Source organism: Delphinus delphis, chromosome 19 (assembly GCF_949987515.2).
Source record: "Delphinus delphis chromosome 19, mDelDel1.2, whole genome shotgun sequence".
In the NCBI taxonomy this organism is placed as follows: Eukaryota; Metazoa; Chordata; class Mammalia; order Artiodactyla; family Delphinidae; genus Delphinus; species Delphinus delphis.
The window spans coordinates 50,945,071-50,968,727 of record NC_082701.1 but is presented as its reverse complement, the minus strand read 5'-3'; the positions used below and the strand labels follow the sequence as shown (position 1 = coordinate 50,968,727).

The window sequence follows — 23,657 nt, the reverse complement described above, 5'->3', positions numbered from 1 at the left end:
TCCCTTGCTTCCCCCCTACCTTGGCCCTTTTTTGCCCACCCCAGTCTCTTTGTGCCCCCAACCTTCTCTGAACTAGCTGACTTAATGAAATGATATTAAAGTCTTAAGCAAATCCAAAAGAATGGTTGTTATGGTGAAGGGAGTGGGCAGGACGCCTGGGTCCCTGAGGGGAGCAAGGGCTGAGGAGGGGGGAGAGTGAGCCAGAGGCTAAGGTCTGGAGGCCCCAGTCCCCAAGGGGGAGCAGCAGATTTAGGGTGAGCTGGGGGCTGGCCCTTTGGATTGTGGTGGGAAGTGGGGAATTAGGGCTGGGGGCTAGGAAAAGGTGAGAAGAGGGAGGACATTTCTGTGGTCCAGGTCTCAACCTGCTGTCCAGAGCATCCGTCAGGGATGGAGAGGCCAGCGGGGGGCGCAGAGCCCCTGTGCCAGCAGCCTCCCTGCTGAATGTGCCCGGGGCCGGTCCCGTGAGAACCAGAGTAGATTCCTCTTCAGCCCTGACTCATCCCTCTTCCCCCCGCACCCCCCCGCCACGAGCAGACCCCCACAGGTGATTTGTAGCTGATGCCCTCACGATGGTAGCACCGGGAGGGAGTCCGTTCCATGACACGAACCACCGCCGAGAGCGTCCAGGAGGGGAGAGAACAGAGGCCAAGAGATGGGGAGCCAAGCACCAACCCCCCTGCCCCCACCCATCCCATCTCACTCCCCTGGGGACCCTGGCCCAGCCCCAGTCCCCTTGGGGTGGTGGGAATGCAAGGACATTTGGCTGGGCTGATTGATGAGGGAGGAAGCAGCCACTGGGCACCGAGGCTGCTGTTTGCTGAGCACACAGATTCCTCCCCACTCACCAGCTGCCGCCCCCTGAGGCTGCCGAGTCTCCCCACCACCACCACTAGCCACTTGGATCGGAGGGAGCTGATGCCTGAGTTTCTGATGGCAACTGAGGGAAGTGGGAGAGCCAGGCCGTGGAATGCTTCGATTCCTTCTGGGAATCAGGGGACCCTAGGACCTGGTCCCCTCAGAACTCCCTACAGGACTCCACCTTTGCTGCTGCCTTTCATGTATCTCTCCTGTGCTGAGTTTTCACTCCCATTTATTCTGTATCCTTTTCCCTACCCCCACCCAACTCTCTGAGCCCATCCCAGCTAGCCCCCTGCCTCCAAACCAGCCTGCCACATTTCTCCCAGCCTGCCTACAGATCCTGAAACTCTCTCTAGGGAAGGGGATGCCCCATGTTTATGACTCCACTTAGGAAGCTCTGTTTTTCATTCTAACTACATTTCCAGTTGTGATGTCAACCATTCCCCATCAGAAATTCCCACTGCAACCCTTTGCTCTGTTCTCCTTTGCTTAAAATCCTCAACATAGACCACAGACACAAACATACATACCTCAACCTAATTTACATCCTGCTTCTGTTTGGAAGGATGGAAAAGTGTGAGCTTCTGTCTGCAGCACAGCCCCCAGGACAGCCTCCATCCTATGCTGGGTTTACGTTCTGTGGTCCCCAGCTCTCTCAGATCCTTTACTCCCACTCTGCTCTAGACTCTGTACCAGCAGCTGTACCACAGCCCCAAAATCTCAGAGCACTATCCCTGCCCTCCCAGAGCATAAAATTTAGTTGAGGAAAACACAGCTCACATCCACACAAGAAACAAAGGGGACCCCCTCCCGCCCCAGACCTTAAAGTAAATGTTTATATCTTTTTCTATAAAACTGGTGTGTTTGTCTGGAAATGTATTTTGTGTGCTGATTTCTTTGTATTTGTTATAATGAAGTAAAAAAACATGTTTTTAGGTCAAAAAAAGAAAGAAAGAAAGAAAGAAACAAAGGGGAAAAAATGGAAGACGGAGTTAGATCAACTTCCTAAATGTGGATTCTTCCTTGGTCACTTGCTACCCTACACGCTGAGGCTGGGGAAAGACAGGACGCATCTAGAACATGTGTGTGGTTGTGATGTCTTTCTCACTATTCCCAAGCCTGTCGAGATTTCACCTCTATGCTTCGCACTTGCTGTTCCGTCTTTCTGCTCTGCCCTTCCCCATAGTGCCGGCCTTCCATACTCCTCATTATTCAAGGTCCTGAACAAATGTCACCTCTTCAGAGGGACCCTCCTGACCTCCTAACTTAAAGCATCTTCCTGATACTCTCCGTCCTCTTCACTCTGTTTTTTTATATCACTTATCACTACCAGAAATATTATTATGTTGTTCCCCACCAAAATGTGGATTTCATGAAAGCGGGGGCTTTGCCTTATTCACCTCATACTACCAGTGCCTGAAATAGTACCTGGAACAAAGCAGACATTTAATATGATGCTGAGTGAATGAATGAATGAATGAATGAATGAATGTCTTCCTGCACCTCTTCTTGCTTTGTTGTACTTGTTACCCTAGGAGTGTGTTTGTGTGTTTGTACCTAGAAAGCGAATAGGATGGCATGTGTTCTTCTGTGTGGAAGTCACCTGAGCTTTCAAATAGCTCAAAAGATCACTACACATGTGGAAGGCTCTAGATCTTGCATTGTTAATGTCTGGGGAGAGAAGAGTCTATAGATGCCAGTTCTCTGAAGGGGTGTGTCCCAGGGTAATGTGCAGAATGTGCTGTTCCTCTCCCCAGCTGTGCATCTGTCCCCAGGTGTCTTCCTGTCTCTCAGCATGTTATGATGTCTCGGTTGCTTTGGTGAGATGTTTGTCTGTCACGGAGACTATTTATCCCCACTTCTCTTCCCTCTCTTCTCTCCACCTGTGCCTCTGGATATACGTGTAGGGGAGTCTTCCTTGGCTCCCTTGCCCCCTTGCACACACAGCCCTGCCCCAGTTGTGGACCCCTCCCTCTCTCAACTGGGCCCTGTTGCTGGGCTCTGGGTTGCCATAGTGACGGTTGCCAAGTCCCTGAGGCTGATAGCCAGCGATGGGGCTGTCGGCTCCATCCACGCGGGAGGCTGAGGGGGGCTTCCCATTGTGTGAAGAAGGGGATGTTGCCATGACAACCAACCCCCACTAAGGGGCAGGAACCAGCCCTTCCACACCCCCTCCAGCCTCCCCACCTCGGGCAGCTCCAGTGTGGGCTTAGAAGGCAGGAGTAAATGCCAGACAGCCCAGCACCTGGCCTCCCAGTTTTCAACTCCCCTCCTACAGTGCCTGCACCTCTCGGGACCCAGGCATCTTGCTCAGACAGGGGGAGGGGCAGGGATCCCACTGGACAGAGGAGGGGCAGGAGGACCCCTTGACCTCCAGGCAGATGGGAGACAGCGGGAGGGGACCTAAAGTCAGGGGAGGGGCAGGCAGGTCAGAGGTTGTGACCCCCACCGACTGGCTGCAGCGATGCTCCTCACTGCTGCTTTTGTGGTTGGAGAATGGGGCTGAGTCTAGGGAACTGGGCATCTGGGTTTTAGGGGGAGAAGAGCCTGGGTTATGGGTACACAGGGAGCCACGGGATAGGCAGCTTGATGCCTGGATCCCTGAGTCTTCTGGGCACAGGAGTGCCTTGGGCAGGAGTGGGAGGGAATAGATTGAACACGTGAGCATGTTTTTTCCACTTTGTTTCCGACCGAGACTTGCCTTGAATCTGATACTTGGTTTAGCAATAGACACTTGGGCTTTCCCCCCATGAGTGAACGCATACTCACAGACAGCCCCATTTGGATGTATTGGCAACCCACTGCCACCTGGGTTCCTCTCTCCCTCCCCTGGCAGGGGCTGCTTTCCTCAGCCTCCTCGCCCAGCCCATGACCACACCCCCCTCCGCCAGCCAGGCCCTGTCCACCTCACCCATCCGACACAACCCCCTCCCTACCCCTTGGTTTCATGCAATTCAACACTCAGCTGGAAAGCTGTTCTAATCACCAGTTCTCTGCCCCAATTCACGTCCAGTCATTCTCATCAACTTTTGAAGTTTTTTATTTTTTTTTTTGGTTTTTGTTGTTCAAATTTCCCTTTTACAGTAAAACTATTGAGGTGACGGCCATACCCCGCCACCTCCCCCATGGCAATACCAACTTCCTGTTCTCTGGAAGGAGCGATTAGAAAAATCAAGAAGGAGCTGGGAACTACAGCACCAGAGAGATAGCTTGACCTCTGGTGGACAAAGCAACCATCTTGGCTGGTGATTGAGGTGGCCGACGTGGTGCCCAAAGGCAGCTCTGACCTAAAGGAAATGAGCTGGGAGGAAACTGAGGCAACACTCAATTGTGCACTAGTGGGCAGGAAGAGGTATCAGCTGGTCACTATGGAAAGACTGGCTGTTGCTAAGGACCACTGTCAGCTAGACCAGTCAGTAGGCCACCATTTTGGTCACTAAGAAGGGAGCTGTGTTGAGTTTGAAGGGAGTAGGAAATGGAGAATGTGATGAACAAGACAGCCATCCAGGTTACTGGGGACAACACGTGGGTTCTTGGGGTCATCCTGTTGAGTAACAGAGATTATACTGGGATATGGAAAGGGAAGAACAAGACAAATTGAGCCTGCCATGGCAGATGGCAGCCACCTTAGCTGTCCTAAAAGCAGCACAGAGAACAAGGGAAGGGAGATCCTGGCACGTGACACTGAATACTAGGAAGAACCTCAGTCCACCCGATCTTCTTAGAGTAAGTTCCAGCTTCCTCCTGAAATGGGAAGTTCTTCCTGCCCGCCCTTCTCCACAGAGTAAGAACCATCCACCTCCCCCCCACCCCCCAGACTAAGCCACTTCCGGTTCCAGCCAGACCACTTCCTATTTCAGAAGTGCTACTTCCTGTCCTGGATGAAGGCACTTCCAGTTCCTGCTGCACTGCTTCCACTTCCCAGGCCACTTCTGTCCAGGCCTGGTTACTTCTTGTCTGGAGCAAGTCACTTCCTGTCCCAAGTGGCCCATTCAGCATCAGACCAAGTCCACATGTGTCCTGACTGGTTCATAGCTTGCTATTGGCCCACTGGACAAAACGGGACACTTCTCATGGTAGCTGTCATGACCCAACCATCCCAAATGGCTGGAGTAAGTATGTAGAGGCCCGGGGCAGGGCAGAGGAGGAGGCCCTGCTACCCATGCCCTGAGCTGGGGTGGAGTGCCAGAGCCTTCCCCATAAGGCCCCCATTTTTGGCAGACTGAGGGGAGTGGTTGGTAAGAGAAGTCAGAAGAGGGAGCTGAGGGGAGAAATGCTTTGATGCCCCCACCCTGGAGATGGGAGAGGTACAGGATAAGAAGCCAAGAGGGTAAATAAAAGGAGGTACAGGGAGGAGGATGCTAGGGAAGAGGAACAGACCTAGAGACAGAAGAGAGAGACAGAAAATAAGAGAGAGAGGAGAAAAGAAGAGAAAAACAGTGAGAGGCAGAAAGAGGTGCCGACCAAAAGACAGACTGTTCCCACCCCTAGCTCTCAGTGGGTGAGGCGGACAAGGATCCCTGGGTCATGGTTAGACGAAGAGGCTGAATCTTTGCCCCCTCCCCAGGGGAATAGGACCCAGGAACACAGAGACAGAGAGGGGCACACACAGCCAACCAGAGGGCAGGCGGTCGTTGGGTGGATGTCTTAGGGAATCCTAAAAGTGGAGAAGAGGCGAGAGCCAGGAGGAGCAAAGGAGCTGGGGGGCAAAGGGGGCCAAGGAGATGCTAGAGGTGTCCCTCAAACCATGAATTAAACTGGAGGAGCACCCCACAAAGGGCTGGATCCAGGAGAGCCAGGTCGGAGGAGCCCTCATACCTTGTAGTAGATGTTTGGAGGGCTCTGGGGGGGCCCATCCTGCACGATGTACACAGGATGCCCATAGTCACCACTCACCTTTTCATAGTGGGGACAGAAGGGGGGGTCTGCAGCCCCACTGCCCCGCAGAGCTATCCCTAGCTCCCCAGGCTCAGCCTCCCTAGGTCCCATCCCGCCTCCACCCCCCAGGCCCAGAGACCCTCCCCTCCCGAAGGAGCCAGGACCAGGGTGGCGACTCTCCGAAGGCTTGGCCCGCCGTCTCCGCCAACACATGGCACCCCCAGCCCCTGCCACGCCCAGCAAGAGCAGCGCCAGCCCCCCTGCTGCCCCGGCCACTGCGGGCATGCTGGGAGGGGGCAGGGGGCCTTCAGCACCCCGGGAGGTTGCATTGCTGGTGGGGTCACCTGGCAGGGAAGGGGTGAAGGAGGAAAGAGGGGGTGGGGCTGAAGGAGCCACCCGGGCATCTGGACACCCATCTTTGTGGGTCCCCATGGGTTTCCCCAGCAGTGCCCAGGCCCTTTGGGGACCCCACTTCCCCTCCCGTCCAAGCCCCACTCGGAATCCAGGTGTGTCCAGCCCTTCAGCTCCATGCCAAGGAGTCCTCCCCCCTTCTCTGACAGCACTGATTGAAGCACTGACTTGGCTAATTAGTTCTGATTGAGTCTTTTCCTCATTTGGCTTCCATTCCCCTCCCACCCTCCCATCCTCTCTTCTCCTCTTTCCTGTATCACTGCCCCCAAAACTGAAGAGGGAGGGAGGGAGAGGGTGAAGCTAGGGCAGCTGGGGTCCGAGAGCAGAGGAGGCTAGGGAAGACAGGAGGCTGGACCCCTGGTTCCTACCTGCTGTGTTCTCCTTCCCAGGCTCCAGGCTGTGGGCCACCCCTCGGTCTTTTTCCATGGGCATTTCAGACACAGGCTTTCGGGGGGCAGCCCCTCCTCGGGGACCTGGAGACGGGGAAGGGCCGAGAGAGGGGCTGAGACAGCAGCCCCCTGACCACGATGGTACTGCCCCTCGGCCCCTAGGAGGTGTGCCCCAGCCCCACTCACTTTGTCCCACTCGAAGAAGCACCTTCATGCCTCTAGTGAGGCACACACCTCCCTGCAAGCTCTCCAGGCCTTCCCGGGTTCCATCCGATGTGGCTGGGAGAGAAGAACCAGAGGGAGAAGTTGGCCCTCCAGAGTCTACACCTATTCTGTCTCCATGCCTGGCCCCAACACCACCCGAGGTGGCTCCAGTGGTCCCCTCCCTCATCTGCCCTCCATCCCAGGAGCACCTCCCCACTCGACCCTGCCCGCTGCCCAGCAGTACCAATTATGTAGTAATCGTGGTGTGAGCGGAACTCGTGGCCCCAGAGGTTAGGGCTATACTCCTGGAACTTGATGGTGAAGCGGAGATCCAGATCTGGCCGGTCACAAGTGAGAAGGAGGTTTGGGGCAGGGGGTGCCTCACAGCGCCGGCCCTGGGCACCCCCTACCAGATACAGCTTGTAGAACTCGTAATTAGGAGAGGAGTGGGGGCCAGGAGGCCGGGCCCGGGGGCAGAGCAGGTCTAGCCGGTCCCCGATCTGAGGGTAGAGCACGTAACCACCCTCTGCCTGGAACCTATGGGGAGGAGGGCAAGGTGGATAAGGACGAGAGGTGTCAGAGGTCTGGTCCCCAGAGCTTTGCCTCCCTCACCCCACATCCCTGCAGGACAGCCTTTGTCTGAGTGGAGAGTCTGTTCTGACAGAGCAGGCACTAAGGTCTCTGGAAGCTCACGGAAGCAGCAGGAAGCCAGGCTCAGAGGTCTCCTGCCCCTTGGTGTGCCCAAATGCACTCTTCAGCCCGCCCTCACCACATGCACACTGCCATCTCTCGCTCCATCACCGGTCCTGTTGCCATGGCAACAGGATGCCAGTTACCAAGGAGCTGGCCTCTCTGGAACCACACAGCCCACCCCTCCCGGGTGATTTCACTATTCCATGGCAGTCAACCATGGGGGCAGAGCCTCCCCTCCCACAGGCCACCACTGAACTTCAGTGATTTCAGGGCAAAGGGGGTGGGGTGGGGGAGGGGGTGTGGAGGGTGATCCAGACCAGTGTCCCAAGTACCCAGGCAATGTAACAGGACACAAATGCCTGGTCTGGCAATGGCCCTAAATGGGGCTAATCGAAACAGCTGCCCCAGACATTTCCCTGCTCAGTACCCCACTTCCCCCAGGTCCCACACTTCTTAGGGAAAGTGCCCTATTGCTTTGGAATTGAAAGAGTTGACTTTTCGACCCACAGCTGACACAAGTCCTCATCTCCCTCAGCCCCGGCAGCCACTGGCCCAGCACAGCCACTACTTGCCAACAGCTGCAGACAGGGTCTCAGAACTTGGTCACAGGGGACTGCTGCTTGGTACCTTCCCAGACTCCCAAATAACCCCCTCCCTCCCTGCCCCAACATCCCAAAGAGCTCCCAGAACACCCTAACTCCATTTTCTCAGCTCTATCAGGATAAGCCTAACTTACATCCTCACACTGCTCCTGATACTCCAACTGCATCTGGGAGTTGGTGGGTAGAAGACTGAGAGGGGAAAAGACATTTGAGATTAGACCCCAAGAGATATGGGAGGGAGGCCAGGGCAGGAAATGTGAGGGAAGCTGTGAAGTAAAGAGAGGAAGAATAATTACCCTAGTTCTCCTTTAATGAGCATATAGTATGTTCAAATACCTTACCTCTAATCTTCATAAAACCTGTAAGGATTGAGGATACAAACTCAGGAAGGTTAAGTGACTTGCCCAAGGCCACACAACAGAAAGCAGCAGAGCTAGGATTAAGACCTAGGATTTGATGAGCTCCAAAGCACACCCTCTTTGCATGGCCTCACACAGCCTCCCCAGGCAATTAGGAAGTTTTCAAAACACAAAACTCTTTTGCTAACGGGGAGTAGGATCTGCATGGAGGCAAGGGACCCAAATGACCTCCCAAGGGTTCTGTCCTACTCTGTGTGGCTTGAAGTTTCGTCTGACCCCTGGCCTGTTTTCAGAGCAAAGCAAGCATGCCTCAGAACAGCGGGTCTGATGGAAGAGTTTGCAGCAAAGATGGGGGAGGGGGCAACGGAGTCCTCAGGACTCCAGATGCGAGAGGGAAAGTGGGGGCTCTAGGGGGCTCCAGGCTTCTTCCAGAAAGAAATCTCCAAGCCAGGAAGGCAGGAAAATCTTCTGGTTGGGAAATTGTTCCACCAAGGACTCACAGACCCTCTGGCTGTGGGCAAGAGTTAGGAGACGGATGTGTGAAGAAGGGTCAAAAAGCCTTGGGGGAGTTGTCCCCAGAGCCCCCAAACTGAGAGCCCTTCCCTCCCATTTCCACCACTGAGTCCCTTCTGGGGAGGGAGGCACCCTGCCCTTCCTCTCAGCGCCTCAGCAGCACCTACTCAGCTGCTCTCCTGAGAGCTGACATTAACCAGGCTCCGTCTAAGCCCAGCCCCCGACACCACACAGGTCTCCCACAAACCCAAATAACCACTCCACTGTCCTCCCGGCTACCCATGATCTTTCGAATCCTTGCCCCTTGGGGGTCTTTCAAACTCCTGACACATGGTTGTCACCACCCGCATCCAGCTCTGTGCGTGACCCGCGAGTCTGGCTCCCAAGACCACCTCTGTCTGGTTGCCCATCAGCTCACATCCGATCACCAGCACCCTCCCTCCGCCTCCTCCCAGCTCCGAGAACCCAGCCCCCAAAGTCCCTAAGGCTTCCAGACTCCCTGCCCACAGGGTGTGGGGTATCCCCACCCCCGGGCCGCTCACCTCTTATTCGCCGAATTCCAGTAGACGGGCTCCAGGCTGAGCCCAGACACCAGTCCCAAAAAACCGAGCAGCAGCAGGGCCCCGACTCGCACGCCCCCCGGCCCAGAATGGGGGGCCCCCATGACCCCGCCAAGGCCTGGGGGGCGGGGCACCAACTCCCCCAAAGTCGCTCACCCCCTGGGGTGACTGCCTTGGCCGCCCGGGCTATTCTGCCCCGGCCACCCGGGTGGCTGATGCCCCCCGCTCCCACGCGGACCCGCTTCCTGCTCCACCCGCGTCCCCTCTCCGGAGCGCTCCGCCCGCAGAAGCCCTTCCAGGGGCCGTCTGCAGGCGCCCTGCGCCCCCGGCCCACGCGCCGGCACCCCGGTATTTATGAGCGGGCCTAAGTGGGGGACAGGGGGAGCCGGGGACCGGGCGGGGGCGGCATGGGGCGCCGGGCTAGGGAGCGGGGAAGGGGGCGCCGAGCCGGAGCCCCAGCCTCGCCGGGATTGAGGGCAGCGGGCTAAGGGAGGAAACCAACCAGTCCTGAGCCCAGGAGGGGGGAGTTAAAGGAGAGGCGGGGAGGGGGAGAGGATGGCGGAGGGAAAAACCGGAGCTGGAGCCCGAGTCGGAGCGGGCGATCATGCAGCCCACGCCCCCCACACCTCCCTCACCTCGCGCACCTCCCAGCCCTCACCCCGCCGCCCCGCCTCACTCCCCCGCGCGGTCTCTCACGCCCCCTTTGTCTCTGCAACTCTCCGGCTCTGGCTTAGTTTCTGCCCACCTCCCCTCCTGCCCTCGGATCGCCCGAGCGGTTGGAATCTTCCGCTCCCTCAAATCCAGAAAGGCTCTCGCCCTCTCCACCCCGAGGAACCCAGCCCCTTTCGCTCCCGCAGCCCCCTCCTCCCCCATCCCAAAACAACACCGCTGCTCCGGGGAGGTCTGGAGAGAATAATAATAACCTTGAAGGCTCCGCACTTTACAAAGTGGGCTGAGTTGACCTTCTCGACTACCTGTGTGAAGTGGGAAGGGCAGGGCTTAAGGATCCCCGTGGCAGTGATGAAGAAACTGAGGCTCAGAGAGGCCCCGTGACTTGCCCAAGGTCACACGAGGAATCTGGGATAAAGCCAAAACCAGACCCAGGCTGCTGAACTCCCACTCCTGGGGTCTCTTTTGTCACAGCCTCATAGACCCTCTACTGCTATCTGGAGGTTGACGAAAGGCAAGAGATTCGGGGGTAAACTTGGGCCCTTCTTAGATGGTTGTGGGGAGAAATGGGGCCGGGAGATAGGGAGAACCTACAACCCAAAACCCGCATGCAGCCGGAAGGGCTGTTTCCAATTATCCTGGGGGAAGGGAGGAGGATTTGCCTTTTTGGGTGTAAGAACCCTGGCTTTCAGCACCTCTGGGCAGAGGTGACATTCCTCTCCCCTCTCTAGTTGTCACAGGCCTCCAGGACCTTCCCTTAGGCTGTGAGGTCCAGAATCAAATCCTCTGCTGACAGTATCTCTTCAGAGACCCCCTTCTCAGTGTGTGGCAAGGTGGGGGGAGGGGGGGAGCCACTGCTTGAAATAACATACCCCTCAAAAAGACAGAGCTGATAAATGAAGAAACCAGACCAGCGACAGCTACTTAATGACTCTCGCCCTTGTCCTGCATCTAACGGGAATACAGAATGTGACATGTGTGTTTTTCGGCACCTTTACTCTTTCATGTGTGCCCTTGACTCTGGCTACTCAGTCACCTGCCTCCTGGGGGAGTCCGGGGGGGGAGGGGGGAGGCGGTCCTCCTGCTCCCCTTCCCCCAGAGCTGACTAATGGTCCCTCTGCTGCTGGATGATGGTAAATAGTGTTGAGCGGGAGTGAGCGGGTGTCTTGTCTGTCACCATCTGCACAGTCTCACACAGTCACACGCAACAGTCTGACACACAGCTCCTGCCACTCCTGCTCAGCCACACTCACCTGACCCCTGCTGCCCCCACCTTGGGAGTGAGATTTCAAACAGGTTCCCCCCTTCAGTTTACCAAGTTGCCTAGCAACCAGCCAGTCAATGGCATGAAGCCCCACCCCCCACTTACTTGACTTCACACCAAGCTCAGCAGCCCCATTGGTTCCCGCCTAGTCCCACCTCTCAAGCCTGGTTTCAGGAACAATATGCCAGTCCCCAGTGCTGCTGGACCAGGGAGCCCGCTGGTACCCCTCCCGGCCCCAGCTCCATCATCTGCCTCCCCATAGAGACACAAAGACTCTAATACCATATAAAACCTTTTTATATAAACTCACGCCCACCTCCCTCTGTCCCTCCCTGTCCCTTCTCGTCCTGGTGAGCATCAGGGACACTGGTATCCGGGCCGCCCCCACACCACCAGAGCTGAAGCTGACATTCAAGGTGGACGTGGCGCATGGAGAGCAGGGGAAGGTCCACCTCCTCCTCCCCCTCGTCCCCACTCTCCGTGGGCTCCGGAAACACACGCTGACCGGAGCCAGTGGCCAGCAGAGGCAGGCTAGGGTGCAGGCTGTAGGGAGAGATGGGCGGCGCCAGTCAGCACCATGAGCCAGGATGCTTGCTCCCTCAGGGATTTACCTTTCTCCCCAACCCAAGCCCCCAAATCTGCAGAATTAACTTATGACCTCACTCCATTGGTGCAGTCCTTCTGGGGCAGGAAGCTCAGCACTGGCTCCGGCCTCCCCTCGTGCCCAGCCGCACCGGTGTCCCACACGGAGACGGCCCCGCTTGTGCTGCCGCTCACTAGGAATTGCCCGCTCCTGGGGAAGAGAGGAGAGGCTTGCTGGCATGCAGGCATCACCGGGGGCAGGAACCCTGCACGGTCAGGGGCTGGGACCCTACAGGTGGGCTCTGGCATCCCTGGGGGCATCAAGACCCTGGGCAGGAAGGGCCCACAGTCACTCACGGGTCCAGATCAAAGTAGATGCGCTGATTGGTGGTCACTTCACGACTCAGGGACCACAGTGGACGCCCAGGCTGCCGGAGATCCCAGCACAGAAGCTCAGCATCCTAAGGACAAAGAACAGGAGCCTAGAATCGTTTCCACCCTCCACTCCCCCACTCCCAACACATGCCTGCTTCCCTCCAGTTTTGTAAGCACGCCTTTAGCTGGGTTGATTTTTTTTTTCCCATGCCCATCTCCCAACACAGCACAGACTACATCCCCACTCCTGCCTTTTACCCCCCTGCTTTGGGATCTCAGAACATGATCCCTACCTTACGGGCTCCTGAAAAGAAGCGATTCCCATCGGGGTGGAAACAGAGGTGGGTGATGCCCCCTTGGTGCCCTCCCAGCAAGGCAAGAGGGGAGCCATCGTCCCAGGTGTACAGACCCAGGGAGCGCCCGTAGGAGCCACAGGCATAGAGGGGCTGGGTTGGACTGAAGGCTATGCAGGAGATGATGCCGCTCTGGCCCTGCTTTTTTGCTAGAAAGGGAAGGAACAAAGTCGGGGAGAGCGCAAGAGCACCTGGCATTAACCACGCTAATCAGAGGTGCACCTCTGTCTCCCGTCCCAGAGCCCATGTGCTGGACTCAGTGCCTCCCCCACCCCATTCGTTTTAAGCAGGATGAAGACCTCTGATGCTCCCTAGATCCTTCTATCCCCTGCAAAGCCCCACTTCTTCCCTCTCAAACCTGTTTTTCCTTGAAGGGCTGGAAAGCAGAAGGCTTATAGGAAAAGGGAATCAGCTTTACCTCCAGTTTCCTGGAGATACCAAGATTTTGGAGATCAAAAGGTACAGGGCACGGGGCTCAAAAGCGAACCAGCTCTTTACCCAGAAGTAAAGTTTCGTCCCCTCCCTGAGTCTGTTTTCTTCCCTGCGCACTGGGCCCAACCTGCCCCACAGGTCTGTACTGAGGATGATGTGACCCCCGCCTCAACCCTGCACGTGACCCCCTGGCTCACACAAGGCCCCTCTGCACGTGGCTGGGCCCTTTTCTCTCCTCCTCCCTCAGAGGCGTGGACTGCTTACCAAACGTGGCTCGGACCTCACAGTCGCGGCCGGGCCGGGACGTGGAGAAGATACGCACGGTCCGGTTGAAGCCACAGAAGAGCTGGGAGCCATCCGGGGAGAAGCAGAGCGAGTGGGCTGCCGTCAGCTCGTCCTGGGGGTGGGAAAGGGCTGGAAATAGGCCTAGCAAAGAGCCTCAGCCATTCTCAAGGAAGGAGAGCTGGGCCAGGACGAGCCCTGGGACTGGGCAGGGAGGTCCCTACCAGGTGGTTGTAGGAGCGAAAGGAAGCCCGGAGCTCTCCAGTGAAGGCATCCCAGATGTGAATCGGGTTCTCCCGGCTGCTGCTGGCCACGCTGAGAGAGACACGGACACTGAGGCCCCAGTGCTGTCAAAGGAAGGGGAGGAAGCCAACTGACCGGCCCTCTCAGCTCACATCTGAAGGGCACAGCAAGCTTTCCTCCTCCCGAGACCCCTGACTCTCTCAGTGGAGGGTCCCCTTGAAATGGGGGCGGCGGGGAGGGGAGGCGAAAGACATCACTTACTAGGAGGTGTCTGGTTGGGCTGAAGACATCAGAGAATACCAGCAGTAATCATAGATGGTGTCGCCTTCCACCATTCGAAGGACGGGAGCCTGGACAGAGATGCGGGGATGCCTGGGTCACTGGCGGGAAAAGGAGGCCCACTCGGAAATCTAGCAGTTTTATGGCAGAGGGAGATGCTCTGTGGGCACTTAACCAGGTAGGAGAAGGCAGACCAGGTAGGAGAAGGCAGAAGGCAGATCCTGAAGAACAGGATCTTGATCTCAAAGTTCAAGGTTTAACTCAGACTTTAACATCAGACTTGGGCCACCAAAAGCCATGCAGATTTACCCTTTTGCTTTTTCAACACTTAGAGAGGAAGAAACAAGTAATATCCCAACCCAGAAACAAAGAACCAACCAATGATACAAATATCTACCGAGTGCCTACCAGGCGCCATTTGATCCTCTAAAAAAAATTACTGAAAAGTTCAAACAAGCAAAGAAGTATTAAAACAAAGCCAAGCAAACCCTGTGAGTCCTCCACGTAGCTTAAGAAGCAAAATATTTTACCAAACGGTTAAAACCTCTTCCCAGTGAAACCCTCCCTCAAAGGTAAACACCATCCTGAATTTATCACTCTCGTGTATTTCTTTAGGAATACATTCAGACAGAGAAAAAACCAATATATACCATGGTCTTGCGTGCTGTTAAACTTAATATGAATGGTGGCGAGCTGTATGCATCCCACTGCGACTGTGAGATTACGGTGACACACTGAGCTCAAATTCATGCATCTTCCCTGCTGTACAGCGCTCCACTCACCCATCCCTCTCCACTGACAGTCACTGGTGTTTTCCCAATTTCTGGCTAGTGTGCTGTAACATTCTGGTACCCGTGTGGGAGGGCTTCTCTGCAGTTTCTGCTAAAGAGGGAATCACTGGGGTTCTACAGTCTGCGCTCTGCCAGCTCTACTAGATCATGTCACGTTTTTCCCAAAGTGCTCATCCAAATTTACTCTCCCCCCAGCAGCGTGTACGAGCGCCTGTTGCTCTGCATCCCCTTGGTGTTGTCAGACTTTCAAATTTTTCTCAATTTGAAGGCTGTGAAATGGTATTTCATTATGATATAAACTGGCGTTTCTCAATATCTAACCAGTGAAGTTAGACATTTTTGTGTTTAAGGGCACCTTTTCCTAGTTTTTGCTCAGTTTTCTCCTAGGTTGTTGCTTTTTTCTTACTGACTTGAAGGAAATCTTTACATCAGTTGGATACCAGTCCTTTGGCGGGGTGACGTCACCCCTTTGGCCCTTGGGTGATGTCACCCAGCCGTGAATGCAGGGTCCACTTCTCCACCCTGAACCCTTGCATCCGACTGCCTGGTGGAAAGCTCCACTGGGGTATCCCTCGGGGTCCTCAAACTCAGTTTCTCTGGAACAGACCCAGCCTCTGCAGCCTGTGAACCTGCTGCTCCTCCTGGGCTCCCCACCCAGTTCTCAAGCCTGAAATGTGAGCACCTTGACTACTACTACCCTTCACTCCCCTTCCTCTCCTGGTCCAACCCAAGGCCAGAGCTTGCCAATTGCACCTCCTAGGTTCGCCTGAACCTGTCCCCTTGCCTTCAATCCCACGTGAAGCCACTGCCTTCTTGCTAGCATTTCTACACGTTCCCCCAGCCTCCCTGCACCCCACACTCCAATCTGCCCCTCCATTCTCCACCCTGCAGCCACACTGAGGCCCCTGGAATCCTGTACAGCATCACTCTCCTGCTTAAAACATTGCAGTGCCTCCCCAAAACCCTCGGTATAAAACCCAATCTCCTATGAAGCCTTCCCTTACCAGGCGTCTACGCCATACCCACCTTTCCAGGCTCATCCCTCATCCCTGTATTCACTCTTGTAATAGCTCCACGTCCCATCATCCTGACTCTCAGTTCCTAGAAGGTGCCAACTCCCTACACTCCTGAACTGCACGCTTTCACGCACACTAGTCTCCAAGTCTGGAATAGTCTTCCTTCACTTCCCCCAGCGACTCTTCCTGGTTGAATCCTAATCATCCTTTGGGTCTCTTAGACACTTCCTCCACTGGGAAGCCTCCCCAATCCCTCGAGCTGAGCCAGGTGCCCTGCTCCACGTTCCAAGAGCCCTCTGTGCCCTCCACGCTACAGCGTACCCATCTGAGAAGGCAGGAATCATGTCTGCCTTGCTCACCACTGTTTCCCCAACACCTAGTGTACAATCAGCAGTCAAATGTTTTAATGGGAAAAGGAAACAGAAGACCGTTCCAATAACATAAGGCCCAAAATAACAGCAACTTGAATTAAAACAGAGGCAGTCAAGTAAAGTGGATAGATTAGGAAGATCACAAGAACTTGATGGGATTTGGTAATTAACTGGACATGGGGGTTAGGGAAAAGGAAGATTAAAGGAGGAGACCCTGGCTTTTGGTTTGGATACCTGAGGTCACCAAGATGGTGGAAGGACTTGGGGTGCACAGGAAGGCTATGAGATGCCAATGTCCTCGGTGAGTTAGGGACAATCGGACAGCATAAGCGTCAAAGGAAAAGTTTTTACAAAGTGAAAGAGCAATCGTCTGGATATAGCATTTAGGAATGAGGACACTCCCTCTCCAACCTGAGATATGTGGGGCACAGAGGATGCACAGTCCCTCCCAGAGAGGGTACAGGAAAGGGAAAGCCTCAGGCAAGAGCCACGGGGTACAGAGAGTACTCAGCGAAGAAGTGGAGAGTTAGAAACAGGAGTTCCAGAAAGCTCTGTGAAAAGGTGGAGAAGGGAGGGGAGGAATTGGGAAACTATGGTGGGAAGAAGCAGTACACAGATGTACGAAAATACCCCAATTTCCCCACCTATACAAATCTTGTCCATTTCCATACTAAACTTGCAGACATTAAAAATGAAAATGCCTAATGAGTATTTAGGTATTTAGGCTATGATAGAATTGGTACACTCATATTGCCAACAGCAATAATAATAATAATAAAAAGAATAAGCAGCACAAAAAGCTTTCGAAAACAAATTGACTATCTGTATCACAAGACTTAAAAAAGAGATATTGATTCTCTCTGACCTGGGGTGTTTCTTACTTGTAAAATTTCTCTGATTCTCTGAAGAATCTCCATCAAAACACATGGAGATGTTCACTGAAAAATAATTTATGATATAAAAATCCTGGAAACAACCCAAAAGTCCAAAACAGGTGAACAGGTAAGAAAACTATCACAGGCAGTCAGTGAAATACCATACACCATTAAGCATAACTATGAACACTGGAACACCGTGAAAAACATTTACGATATGATTGTTAAAAGAAAAAACAGTGTACAAAACCATCTACCAAAGAGTTACAACCACAGAGAGAGCTCCAGTGCCTGGACAGAGCTTAGAAAGAATGTAGAAAAACTTAAAGGGCTGAATCTTGTAGAGTGGTAGGTAACAATGCCTTTTTTCCCTTTTTTTTTCAGCCACACCACGCAGCCTGTGGGATCTTAGCTCCCTCACCAGGGACTGAACCTGGGCCCTAGGCAATGAGAGCACCGAACCGTAACCACTGGACCGCCAGGGAATTCCCACCTTTTTCCCTTTTTAACATTCTCATTTTTCTCAAGTGAATGTGTACAATAAATATTTGACCTCTCACATTTCCAGTCTCCTCTAACTACCCCTACTCCTGAACTCTTTCAGGCTGGCTGTGCCACGCCCACCCAGCCCTGGTTTCTGGACACCACTGGTTTCTGTTCCAGGAACCAGGGCTAGGAGTGCCTTACAGCTTGCACACAGAATTCACATGTCTGCAGCCTCCGATCTCACAGAGATGCAGGTTAGGCAGGCGTTCAGGACCGTCCCCGGAACGCACCCTTCTTTCACCATCAAGGCCCGGCACTCCCACGAACCTCAGGCACCAAAGAAGTCCCAGGCTTCCGGGCCATCTGGTCTCACCACCACCTGCTCGCTGCTCAACACACTCCCTGATCGGCCCCAATCCCACACTCCTCCCTGCCCCCCAAATCCTTACCCCTTGGCCTCTGAAATTCCCACTCTAGAATCTTCAAACTCCCTTATCTTGCATCTTCTCGGAATGCCCTGTCCACCCACCTGGACCTGCCCGATGCTGTGGCTTTCTCAGGCTGAAATGTCTTTCATTCTCACCCCCCTCCTCAGTACAAACATCAAGGTCATTTCCAAATCTTTTCACCCCTCCAAACTCCACCTCCTCTGCAGTTCCTGCCATCACATTAGCTCCCTGTTTTTGTTTCCCTCCCTCATTCACTGAGACTTTCATCTCCTGGTTCAGTCTCTCGCTCCCCACAAATACTGTTACTCTCGGTGACGTGCACTTCCACCAGGACTTTGAGCTTGCAGTTCTCTCTGCCCAGCACATTCTTCCCCAAAATATCACGTTGGTTCACTCCCTGACTCCCTCAGATCTCTGCTCAAATGTCACCTGAATAGTGAAGGCTTCTCCGACCGCCCTTTTTATTTTTATTTTTGGCTGCACCGCACGGTTTGCAGGATCTCAGTTCCCAGACCAGGGATTGAACCCGGGGCCATGGCAGTGAAAGCACCAAATCCTAACCACTGGACTGCCAGGGAATGCCCCCAACCTCCCTTTTTAAAATTGCAATGAATTCCCCCAGTCCTCCTCTCTGCTTTATCGTTCTCCGTGGTACTTGTCAGATATATATTTCACTGTGTTATTTCTTTATTGCCTGTTTCTCACACTAGAATAGAAGCTTCACAAAGACACAGACTTTGGTCTGTTTTGTTCCTGACTGACCGCTAGCAGCTAAAAACAAGCCTGGCACATAGAATGCGCTCAATGAAAACTTGTTGAATGAATGAATCAATGAAAGAATGAATAAAAACACCCAACACCCTGGCCTCTGCCATTCCTTGACTTCCTTAGCACCCACGGCCGTGGACCTCGCTCTACACCAGGGGCCCACTCCCAGTCGAGTCATCACTACAGTCTCTGATCACCATCTCCAACCCACCCAGCTCCCTTGCTCTGCCATTTCCACCACAATTGTTCAGCTTCATCAGAAACCCATTCACAATCCATTTTCTTACCCACTTTACACTCTGGTCAAGCACAACAGGTGTACCCCTGCAGACACTCTCAAAGTATCCCTGCAGACACTCTCGAAACACCCCTTGTCTTTCTCTCCTGGCAAACCCCGGCCAGACCTCCTATTCCTTCTAGTCCATGCTTGCATCCAACTAACACCAAGGACTACTAGCATGTACTGAACACTGACTACATGCCAGGCAATACTTTAAGCACTTTACCCTAATTCTTTTTTTTTTTTTTGGCTGTGCCACACAGCGTGCAGGATCTTAGTTCCCCCACCAGGGACCCAACCCGTGCCTCATGCAGTGGAAGCATGGAATCTGAAACACTGGACCGCCGGGGAAGTCCTACCCTAATTCTTTTAATCCTCGCCACAACTCTATGAGATGGGTGCTATTATTATCATCCTCATTTTACAAACAAAGAAACTACAGTCAACTTACTGGGGAAAGATGCACAACCATGCTAACTGGTCTCACTTTACATGGTTGACAACAAATTTCTAGTGGGCACTGAGCAAAGAATAGCAATGCTACTCTACACCAAGCATTCCTTGGTGGTTTTGATTTTCTTCTCCCCAGGACCGATCATCTCACACCTTCTGCTCTCTCCCCACAACACTCTGCTTTCAGCTGATAACATCCCCTTTATGCTTCACTGAAAAGCCAAGAGACAGAGACACCCAAATCTTCCCACGACCAAACAGCTGCCTCTGAACGCATCCTCTGCCTTTCTTCCCACTGCAAGGAAGGGTTCTGCGCCTGTCAGTCTAGTCCTTCAATGTGCTCTGGATCCTGTCTTCACCCAGCCACGCAGGGACTTTGTCACCATCCCCGACAACAGCAGCAATTCCTCCCTCTCTTGTGGGGTAATTCTGACCTCACAGAAGCATCTTGTTCACCTTTCTTTAGCCCCACATTCCCTCCGGTCACCATTCCATTTCTCAGCTCCCTTTCACAGGAAAACACTTCCAAAGAATTCTCTCTTCCTCCTACCCTAATTACCTTCTACCTCCAGCACTTCTCTGAAAGTGCTCTCGTCAAGGTCACTATGTCTTCTTGGGTCATTCTCTAAATTTGCCCTCACTCTTAACAGCATGAGACATGACTCTTTGCCTCCACTTTTATAATTTCTCCTGCACCCACCTCCATGTGCTGGAGTGTTCCAGGCTCTGCTTGAGCCTTCTTCTTCATCTACCTCTCTCTTGAGATTGACTCCATTCTCAAGACACAAGATACCATCGACATGCTCTCCCGCTTCCAAAGTATATCCCTAGCGCCCTTCGCAAAGTCTCTCCTTAGCTTTACATTTCACATTTAAAGTATCTAAAAGCCCAGATTTCCCTGGTGGCGCAGTGGTTAAGAATCCGCCTGCCAGTGCAGGAGACACGGGTTTGAGCCCTGGTCTGGGAAGATTCCACATGCCGCGGAGCAACTAAGCCCGTGAGCCAAAACTACTGAGCCTGCGCTCTAGAGCCCGCGAGCCACAACTACTGAGCCCACTTGCCACAACTACTGAAGCCTGTGTGCCTAGAGCCTGTGCTCCGCAACAAGAGAAGCCACCACAATGAAGAGTAGCCCTCGCTCACCACAACTAGAGAAAAGCCCGTGCACAACAACGAAGACCCAACACAGCCAAAAATAAATAAATAAATAAATTTATTTATTTATTTATAATAAAGTTATTTTTTAAAAATAAAAAAAATAAAGTACCTAAAAACCCTTGACTTCTGTCCCAATACCTCTTCATATCCTCTGAGTAAACTGTACCCCCATCCACCCAATTGACTTCCAAGTCCTGTGAAATATACTTCAAATCCACCCACATCTATCTCACCTGGTATCATCCTAGCACAAGCCAACATCATTTCTCGCCTGGACCATGACAAATGCCTCCTAATGAGTCTCCACTCTTGCCCACTCACAATCTATTCTCTAACCATTATTTTGTTCTTCTCTTTTAAAATCTCTCCCACGGCTTCCCCAAAAACACTCCAAATGCCCTACCCACAAGATCTGACAAGATGTGGCTGCTAGCCACCTCTCCACCCTCACCAGGCTTTCCCCCTCACTGGCCTTGGTCCAGGCACACTGGCTTTCTTTCTGTTCCTTGAACACACAAAGCTCTTCTCCAGCTCTGGGTCTTTGTAGCATCTTTGCCTCTTCCTGGAACGCTCTTTCTATAGCTCTTCACATGACTGATCTCATCATCCTTCAGGTCTCAGCTCAAATGTCTCTTTTTCAGAGTCCCTCCCTGACCGACCGTTTTATCTAAAGCGGCATCCTCTAGTTAGTCTCTCCTCATTCTGTTGATTTCCTTCGTAGCATTTATTATAATCTGTCATGAACTTGATTATTTATTGGACTACGTTTGTTGTCTATGTCCCATACAAGAAAGCAAAGCAGCTCTTCATCTGTCACATTCATTACTTTATCCCAACACCAAATACAGTAAGTGACACACTGGTAGTCATTCAATAAATACCTATAAGTCAATTAAAAACCACCGTGAGAAAAAAAAAAAAAAAAAACCACCGTGAGAAATCCACTAGTCTTTTATGGAAAACACATATTCTTAACTAAAGAAGGACAAACACCTCTTTAAATGACTTCAGAATTCAGGGTAGAAAATGCTACCTGTGGAACCTCATGGTGAGATGTCCTGCCTGTGAACAGGAAACATGTGGACTGTACTTTCTCCATCTACAGGAAGGAATTAAATGCGCAGTGTCTGATGAAGGGGCAGAGTTAGCTCCTACCCTTACCATTTCTGCATATTCCAGCTGCTCCCCCTCATTGTACAGCTCTGGGGGCAGGTTGTAAATCCGCAGGATGTTATCAGCACTATTGGTCAAGATGCAGGAACCATCAGGGGCCCTAGGAGTAGGAAAGAGTTAGAAAGCTGGACAGACCTGTATTTTCCACGTGTAGGACTAGGGCTGAGCTGACCTCTGGTATAGGTAAGCACCCCCAAGACCTTGAGGAAGTAGAAGACACACAATCACAAATGAAATTTTTTTTTTTTTTTTTTTTTTTGTGGTACGGGGGCCTCTCCCGTTGCGGAGCACAGGCTCCGGACGTGCAGGCTCAGCGGCCATGGCTCAGGGGCCCAGCCGCTCCGCGGCATGTGGGATCTTCCCGGACCAGGGCACGAACCCGTGTCCCCTGCATCGGCAGGCGGACTCTCAACCACTGCGCCACCAGGGAAGCCCACAAATGAAATTCAAACTCAATCCAGAGGAATTCTTACTCCTTCTCCCACCATGGTGGATCCTTCTCCCAGATAACTGGGGTATTTTAAGGTGGAAATCCTGAGCGTGATTATCTCCCTGCCCCATTATGCTTACTTACCACTTACAGCCTTTCAAGAAGTTCTCAGGTTGGGTGCTGAACTCTGACCAGGAACCGCTGAGAAACCGAGGTACCTGGGAGAAGCTGTAGCTCCAGACGCTGGAAGGAAGATGGGGGAACAACAAACCTGGGTTCACCAAAGCAAAGTGGAAATGGGCCTGGAGAAGTGGGGCTGAGGACTGGCGGATAAGATATATCTCACACTTCCAATCTCCACAGATTCCTGAGCCACCTGCTATCACCACTTACGTGTATCCCTCATTCTCTGGAGCGGGTTCCTCAGACACACCTTCCACGTCTTCTCCGGGACCCAACTCTGGCCTGTTCGTTTCTTCTGCAGGAAGGCTCACATTTTCAGAAAGTTCTTGCTCTTCGACTCGAGGGCTCAACTCACTAGGAATACCAAACCCTGTTTCCAGGGGAATGGAGAGAGAAGCTGGGTCCCCCTCCTCCAGCTCCTGGGACACAGCTGAGACAGCCATGGGATCTGGGGACACCCGGGGCGGATCATCGCCATCGGGTGTCGGTGGCATCAGTTCAGGGTCCGTATTTTTATCCATCGGGGAAGCCTGAGGAGAGAGAGGGGCTGGAGCTGGGGCCCGGTCTGAAGGAAAGCAGTCCGGAGCTAACAGTGGCGCCTCCGGTGTCTTCATACTGCAGAGGAAGCGCGGCAGACATTGGCCGCGGCCAAGCAGTTCTCTTCCCGCCGGCTACCAGCTGCCGGGCCCGCGGAACGGCCAAGACCGCTTCAAAGTTCGCACGGATCGGGATGCAGAACTGGAGAAACCCACCAGTGCCTTCCTTCTTCCCCCGGGAGGGGGCAGAAGGCCAGGAGAACCGCGGAACAGCAACGTTAGAAAGCACGGCGCTCTTCAGCCTGCTCGGTCGCTACGACCCACCTCTTCTCGCGGGATTTGGGCACACCTTTCCATTGGACCTCCGCATCCCGGATCAGACTTCGCGGGCGACCCACGGAAGGACAGGGCAGGGACGTAACAGGTCACGGGTTATGTTCCCATCAAGCCCTGGGGCTCCTAGTGGCTGCTGGGAGTTGTAGTCCAAAGGCTTCTGCCTCGGCGAGAAGTGCCTGAGCTCCCCCTGCGGTCTTCCACGATCATTCTTAAAGCATCTACTCCTCTCCCCCACCTGCAGAGGGCGATAGCGCTATGTTTGATTTTACAGGTTTTAAGCCTCTTTTGCATCTCGTTCGCTAAATTCTTCAGACCTCCGTCTCTTTTCATTCATTCAATAAATATTTATTACTGAACTCTTACTTGCTACCCAGTACTGTACTAGGCACTGGGAAATACAACAATG

The 23,657-nt window shown here is 53.4% G+C and overlaps 2 protein-coding genes across 3 annotated transcripts; both read right to left on the bottom strand.

Moving 5' to 3' along the window:
* Window positions 1–4,677: 4,677 nt before the first annotated feature.
* Window positions 4,678–9,869, bottom strand: EFNB3 (ephrin B3). Its single transcript, XM_059998632.1, has 5 exons — window positions 9,450–9,869; window positions 6,985–7,277; window positions 6,723–6,815; window positions 6,516–6,620; window positions 4,678–6,080 (listed from the first exon to the last, which is right to left on the bottom strand). The coding sequence occupies exons 1-5, from the start codon at window positions 9,569–9,571 to the stop codon at window positions 5,671–5,673; spliced, it is 1,023 nt and encodes a 340-aa protein (XP_059854615.1). The 5' UTR covers window positions 9,572–9,869; the 3' UTR covers window positions 4,678–5,670.
* Window positions 9,870–11,687: 1,818 nt separating this feature from the next.
* WRAP53 (WD repeat containing antisense to TP53) lies at window positions 11,688–23,195 on the bottom strand. Of its 2 annotated transcripts, none has more exons than XM_059998155.1 (10): window positions 22,590–23,195; window positions 22,341–22,439; window positions 21,755–21,866; window positions 13,929–14,017; window positions 13,649–13,739; window positions 13,407–13,539; window positions 12,651–12,859; window positions 12,340–12,443; window positions 12,059–12,193; window positions 11,688–11,943 (listed from the first exon to the last, which is right to left on the bottom strand). In XM_059998155.1, exons 1-10 carry the CDS (start codon window positions 22,991–22,993, stop codon window positions 11,697–11,699), a joined length of 1,623 nt encoding a protein of 540 aa, XP_059854138.1. In that variant the 5' UTR covers window positions 22,994–23,195; the 3' UTR covers window positions 11,688–11,696. The 2 variants fall into 2 exon arrangements, with proteins under 2 accessions (XP_059854138.1, XP_059854139.1); XM_059998156.1 differs by having other exon boundaries at window positions 11,800–11,943; window positions 12,064–12,193.
* Window positions 23,196–23,657: the final 462 nt, after the last annotated feature.

Excerpts from the sequence above, each read along its gene's own strand:
- EFNB3 (XM_059998632.1), bottom strand. The coding sequence starts at position 9,571 with ATGGGGGCCCCCCATTCTGGGCCGGGGGGCGTGCGAGTCGGGGCCCTG. Across the intron at positions 7,278-9,449 it reads TGGAATTCGGCGAATAAGAG|GTTCCAGGCAGAGGGTGGTT; the intron begins GTGAGCGGCCCG and ends TCCTCCCCATAG. Across the intron at positions 6,621-6,722 it reads GCTTCTTCGAGTGGGACAAA|GTCCCCGAGGAGGGGCTGCC; the intron begins GTGAGTGGGGCT and ends CCCCGTCTCCAG.
- WRAP53 (XM_059998155.1), bottom strand. The coding sequence starts at position 22,993 with ATGAAGACACCGGAGGCGCCACTGTTAGCTCCGGACTGCTTTCCTTCA. Across the intron at positions 21,867-22,340 it reads TTCTTGAAAGGCTGTAAGTG|GGCCCCTGATGGTTCCTGCA; the intron begins GTAAGTAAGCAT and ends TCCTACTCCTAG. Across the intron at positions 13,740-13,928 it reads GCCCAACCAGACACCTCCTA|CGTGGCCAGCAGCAGCCGGG; the intron begins GTAAGTGATGTC and ends TGTCTCTCTCAG.